Source organism: Salvia miltiorrhiza, chromosome 6, assembly GCF_028751815.1.
Source record: "Salvia miltiorrhiza cultivar Shanhuang (shh) chromosome 6, IMPLAD_Smil_shh, whole genome shotgun sequence".
Classification (NCBI taxonomy): Eukaryota; Viridiplantae; Streptophyta; class Magnoliopsida; order Lamiales; family Lamiaceae; genus Salvia; species Salvia miltiorrhiza.
In genome coordinates this window covers 28,700,787-28,706,969 of record NC_080392.1, presented here as the reverse complement: position 1 = coordinate 28,706,969, position 6,183 = coordinate 28,700,787, and the positions used below count along the sequence as shown (strand labels likewise).

The 6,183-nt window shown below is 34.9% G+C and overlaps 1 protein-coding gene across 2 annotated transcripts; it reads left to right on the top strand.

The window, feature by feature from the left end:
- Positions 1-2,688: 2,688 nt before the first annotated feature.
- Positions 2,689-5,279, top strand: LOC130989014 (uncharacterized). 2 transcript variants are annotated; one of them, XR_009090400.1, is made up of 5 exons: positions 2,689-2,845; positions 3,010-3,098; positions 3,636-3,812; positions 4,058-4,117; positions 4,403-5,274. XR_009090400.1 is itself a non-coding variant. In XM_057913011.1 (5 exons), the coding sequence occupies exons 1-5, from the start codon at positions 2,841-2,843 to the stop codon at positions 4,505-4,507; spliced, it is 411 nt and encodes a 136-aa protein (XP_057768994.1). In that variant the 5' UTR covers positions 2,689-2,840; the 3' UTR covers positions 4,508-5,279. The 2 variants fall into 2 exon arrangements, 1 of the variants encoding a protein (XP_057768994.1); XM_057913011.1 differs by having other exon boundaries at positions 3,035-3,098; positions 4,403-5,279.
- The last annotated feature ends 904 nt before the right edge of the window (positions 5,280-6,183 follow it).

The following is a 6,183-nucleotide window of genomic DNA, read 5'->3' as shown; positions in this document are numbered from 1 at the left end:
AGTTTGTGGAATAACTGCACCATATATATATATATATATATATATATATATATATATATATATATATATATAGGGGAGGGCTACAGTAAAAACACTTTTTAAAATATAAATATAAACGTTTTTTAATGTACGAATTTTATCCAACAGGGTTACGAATTCATCCAACATGGTTACGAATTGTGAAAAATAAATTTTTGCTACCTTTGGGATTCGAACCCAGGACCACGAATTCATCCAAAAGGGTTACGAATCAACCGTAGATCTTGATGATCTAAGGGCTGAAAATCATTTATATTTTATACACTTAAGAGTGTTTTTATTCTAGCCCTCCCCTATATATATATATATATATATATATATATAAGGGGCCGCTCCAATGAGACCCCCTAATTTTAGTGAGATCTAGTGCACGATCTGATGCGTTTATTTTATCAATAATATGGCTAATATTGTATCTAGAGGGTAATTTTTTTTCGCAGGGTTTGAATCCTGGAGGGAGCATAATATTTTAAATTTTGTTATTCATCAGTATATACTGTATTGTTCATCAGTATATACAGCCCTGTTTATCAGTATATATGTCTTATTCATTACGAATTTTTAAAATTTTATTTTTCATCAGTATATACATCTTGTTCATTAGATATACGTTTTGTTCATTAGTATTATATGTCTTATTCATTGTACACATGTTACACGAAAAATAGGGGGTCTCACTGGAGCGCGCCCCTATATATATATATATATATATATGAACATTATTATATGTATTTATAATATTGTAATAACTGAAATTTCCTACGTATTTCTTTTTTCTTTTTTAATTTTGAGTTGGAGAAGGGGGAACTGAAATTTCTAATTTAGTGTTTCATTCTTACAACTAGCATTTACATCGCATCCAATGCGTGGAAAACGTTTTTATATTTCTATATTAACATAAAATTGATACCAACTCAATTATCATATGTATAAATATAATAAACAAATAATTTTAACCGAATATATTTAAGCTGATTATTGAAAAAAATGCATAACATTAAAAACAAATATTATGAAAATGCAAAAACAATAAGGTCAAAAAATTAAAACAAAAATAAAAATTAAAAAATAGATTTATTAAACTAAAGATGAGAGAGGAGAGAGAATTTTTTAAAAATTTAATCTTTAAATAAATATAACTTTTATATTTTAAATTAAATATTCATATAAAATATATCAAATTATAGCTATTATCATGATCTTTAATTAGATATGCATATTAAATATTTTATAGTTGGTCAAATTTTAAAATTTTATAAAGAACTAAAAGAAAAAAAAATAAGAAGATAAAGAAAAAAATTAAAAAGAAAATATAAAAAATATAATTTACAAATAAACCTTCAATTTTAGTATAACTACAAAATTAATTAATTAATTATATATATATATATATATATATATATATATATATATATATATATGGGGAAGGGCTAAAATAAGAGCATTTCTTAAGATATAAAATAAGAATCATTTTAAACTCTTAGATCATCAAGATCTACGGTTGATTCGTAATCCTGTTGGATGGATTTATGGTGCTGAGTTCGAATCAACAGAGAATTATATTTTTCGAGAGAACGAACAAATCTATATATTTTACGAACAGATCAACATAAGTAATGAACAGACGTATTTAGTAAAAATATAGAAAAACTCGCCACCAGCAGGATTCGAATCCGGGGCTAATTGTTGTTCATGCGGTACATTGATCTGTTCATTAAAATTATAGATCTGTTCGTTTTTATTTTACGAATTCTCTATTCTCCACAATATTTAGCTTCTCTGTTGAACCCTTCTCTATATATATATAGAGAAGGGTTCAACAGAGAAGCTAAATATTGTGGAGAATAGAGAATTCGTAAAATAAAAACGAACAGATCTATAATTTTAATGAACAGATCAGTGTACCGCATGAACAACAATTAGCCCCGGATTCGAATCCTGCTGGGGGCGAGTTTTTCTTTATTTTTACCAAATTCGTATGTTCGTTAGTTATGTTGATCTGTTCATAAAATGAATAGATTTGTTCATAATGAATAAAAAGATAATTCTCTATTGAACTCAACCCTATATATATATATATATATATATATATATATATATATATAATTGTTGTGCGTTGCATGGGATTTGTTTAGAGATCCATATTCATAAATTCAAAATATTTATTTTGTATCATTTATTTTTTATTTTTTCAGTCGGGAGAAGGTGGGGTAGTGAAGACCTTTAACGTAGTTTGCCCTTAAATGTTCAAAAGATTGTTTATTTTTAAAATTTGTATTTAATCAAGAGTTGGTCTCCTGTACACCCGAGTGCACCATACATCTGAATTGTACCCGATCCAGATCCTAACCCAGTTGAATTATCTTGATCCATTTTTTCTTGAAATGACACTAACACTAACATGATCTTGGAATAACACTATTTCGAAAATAACAGTAACACTATTTTATTTTACAAATGACACTATTTAGATAATGAAACTAACACTATATTGAAAGAGTTAATATATAAAACTATCCACTTTCATATTGTAAAGATAAAAATTGTCCACTAAAATAAAAATAATAAAAACTGTCCACTTTTTGATTGAAAAGACAGAAATACCCCTCACTTTAAAATTTAAAAAAATGACCACTCATTTCTCTCTTTCTCTCCTCTCTCTCTTCACCTTCACGTCACTCGTTTCTTCACTGGATCGCCGCCTTCTTGTCGCCTCGAATCGCCACCGTCACCGTCTGCATCAGCAGCAAGCGCCATCGCAATCTCTGCTCCATCCAACGGAGACGACTATCCTCCTTAGCATGAGGTTAGTTGTTGTTCACTTGTTTGCCTCAAATTAGGGCTCAATTAGCGAATTTCTTTTGTTTTTATGTATCTGTGAGAGGTTTGGGTTAGAAAAATTGGATGAGTTGTTGAGATTGTAGTAATTACTTATTGAATGGGTGATGCTTTTTTATGCTTATTTTTCAGCCTCTGTATTTGATCTTGATGGAAGCTTGCTACTTGTTTCCCCAAGTATACTTCATCAGTTGCCAAAAGAAATTTGGAAAATTTCTCAGGTATCTTCCATCCTCTGTAGCTAGGGCACCATATGCTCAGTTCATTTGGTGTTTGCTATCCTTTACTTGATGAAAAAACTTGTAAGTAATATTATTACATGGACATTCAAGGTGATGTCATGTTCTGAAAATCCTTATGTCTAAAATGTAGGCATATTTTTGAATTTTAATTACTTATGCTTTGCTAATTATTCTATACTGAACAATCTTGGACTGAAATCTGTATGCTTTGCTAATTTTAGATGTTCGGTTAGGACAAAAGTTGTTGCCACTATTTGTGAATCAATTTATGTTGTTATGCTCAAATTCTCTATCCTCTAGTATACAAATGCTTTGAAGCTTCCACTGAATATTGCAGATATGCCCAAATTGAAACATCAAAATGGAATATGATGCTGACTATTAGTGAAATAAGTTAGTAGCCTTTCTAGTACAAAATTAGGTACCTGCATTTTGGACAAGAAATTGTTGATGAAGTGTGATGTTGACTATTGGTGGATTAAGTTCTTGTTTAATTAGTTTGATCAAATTTTCCAGGCTGCTCCGTTGCTTTTTTCCAAGCATGGTCAAGCTGAATCGGGATCTACTAGTACAAAGTTTTTCAAGATATTTGCACTTTTTGGTGATCGTCTTCCTCAGCCTTATGCAAACAACCAAGCTGCAAGATTTGCAAATGGAGGGGCCTATCCTCCTAATTTAAGTCTTATCACAAAGGTGAGTTCTATACCGTTGAGGTTCCGGGTAAAACATCTTAAGAAAATCTACTTGTTGTGTCTAAAGTTTGTTTCTTTGCTTATTTTCGTCTTTTATATTATTTCCTCCGTGCTACTGTTCTCACTACAACAAAATGGGGCTGTGGGGACTCTTATATTAGAGGAAAGATTGGGGCAATCTTATAACATCATGTCTCCTTCTACTGTCAATGATTTGTTTACACACTTTGAATCTTATTGCAACAGATTATCCGAGACCACTTGACACGATTGCCAGCTTCGATGAAGAATGTCGAAAGATTTCATGTAAGCTTTCAGTTTAGTTTTCTTGAAAGAAAAAAAATTCTTGCAAGTGTGTATTACAAGTGAAAAGAAACAGATCTACTCAATTATTCTGTGTTAACCTTTCTTTGTGAGGAATCAAATATACAAGTAATTCATATTTTCTGATTTTTGTATCCAAAATGCATCACTCTGCTCTACTCCTCCCTTCCAAATTGTTTCCTTGAAGTTTTTCTGGACTCGATGAGGAGTCTTGGCTAGTATTTCAAGAAAGGAATTTGAACTGGTTTACCACTTGTTTTGTTTCAGAATGGGGCAGGTCTGAGAAGTAGTGTTGGAGTTGATGGTAAAGGCAGAAGTGCGAGGGGCTGCATTGGAGGCGAAATGCCCGTTGAGCAGCACACAAGTAAATGAGACATAGTTAAGAGGCAGCAACATGCTAAAATGGATGGTGAACTTTGATCAAGTGACAAAAACTCACAGGAAAACGTGGAAAAGCAGCCAAGGCATCTATCAGTCGTCTTCCCCCTGTTGTTCGAGTAATGCAACTTGGTTGATGAATGAGCTGCCTTCAACTTCAGCTGAGAAATCTCTGACTCTAGCTGCGATATTAGGGGCCGTCTATGCTCAGAATCAGCAGCAAGAGATTAAGCTCTATGAACATTTACAAAGAAATAGGTTTCTTGGAAAGTATGATGAGGTTGATGAAATTAACATTCAGCAAGTTCAGATGAGGGCCGAGGCTTTTCTGGGAGAAAGGAGGAGCTCTGAGTCCAAATCTTTCTCCAATGCATTGGAAGTGCTGAGCTAAAAAAGGGACCTATTTATGGAGCTCCTGCCAGATCCCGACTCGTTGCTAGCAAGGCGGTCAAAGAGGATAGTTGAGAAAGATACAATCAAGTCGGCACTAAGTGGCAATGTATCAGAATATGAGGCAATGGATGATGCAAACTCGAACGATAATCTATGACAGAAAATCGATTATCAGCTCAAGTACTCCTCAAGAACAAATTTCACAGCCCAGCCTTCAGATAAGAGAGTGATACTGAAGCCAGCTCCCCGAATTGAAAAGCATTCTGGGAACTTGACCTTCAGCCATCGTTGCAGCTTCCTTACAAATTGAATATAATATACACTATGTAATAAGTTTTTTTTTTGCATGATTGAGTTCCTTCACCAGAATATTCCTTGGTGATGTTTTAAATTTCAGATTTGAAATAAAGCATTGTTATATTGGGATTGATCTCATATTTGTTGGATTATTGTTAAGTAGAATGTCGTGGATATTAGGAAATAATAGTTAATTTAATTATAACATTATTTTAATACTATAATTGTATTTTAAAAGCCTCCTAGGATTCTAAAATAAGATACTTCAATCATCCCAGAATAGGACGGCAAAAAATGTCCTATTATGCATTTTTGGTAAACTTTTAATAGGACACTCCTGAGCATCCTAAAATGAAACGTCCCAGAATATGACATTTGCATGCGTCCTATTATACGTATTGTGACTAGCGCAAATAGGACTCATTTTGGAAAAGTCCCATACAAGGGAAAGTCCTATTATATTGCATAATAGGACACTTATGATAGTCCTATTAAAGGATTTTTGTTGTAGTCTCTCTCTCTCTCTCTCCCTCTTCCTCTCCTTCTCGTCCTTGTCGCCGCTCCACAGTTGCCGCGCACCACCACCGCTACACTGCTGTTCTGAGACGGAGGGAGCCGCGCACGCGGCAGTGTTGCTCCGCCACTGCTGACTCGCCGGGGAAGAAGACGCTCTTCTGGCTCGGCACCTTTGACTCCGCCGCGCCGCCTCCCCCGGTCCGATGCTCCGCCTTCCCCGGTCCGACGCGCCGCCTCCCTGGTTCGACGCTCCCTCGGAAGCCTCCCCCTCCGTTCGCCTACATCAGCGCCTCCTCTGTACACCTGAATTCAAGTCCGCCCCACCCCTGAATTCCAATTCGCCTCGTCGGAGTCGTTGCAGCGGCTGGGCAGATCTGGCGCGGCCGTGAGCTGCCCACTGAACGGCAGATCTGGCGCGAGCAATAGAGGATGGGGTCGCACGGCGGTGGGTGGCGTGGGGTCGC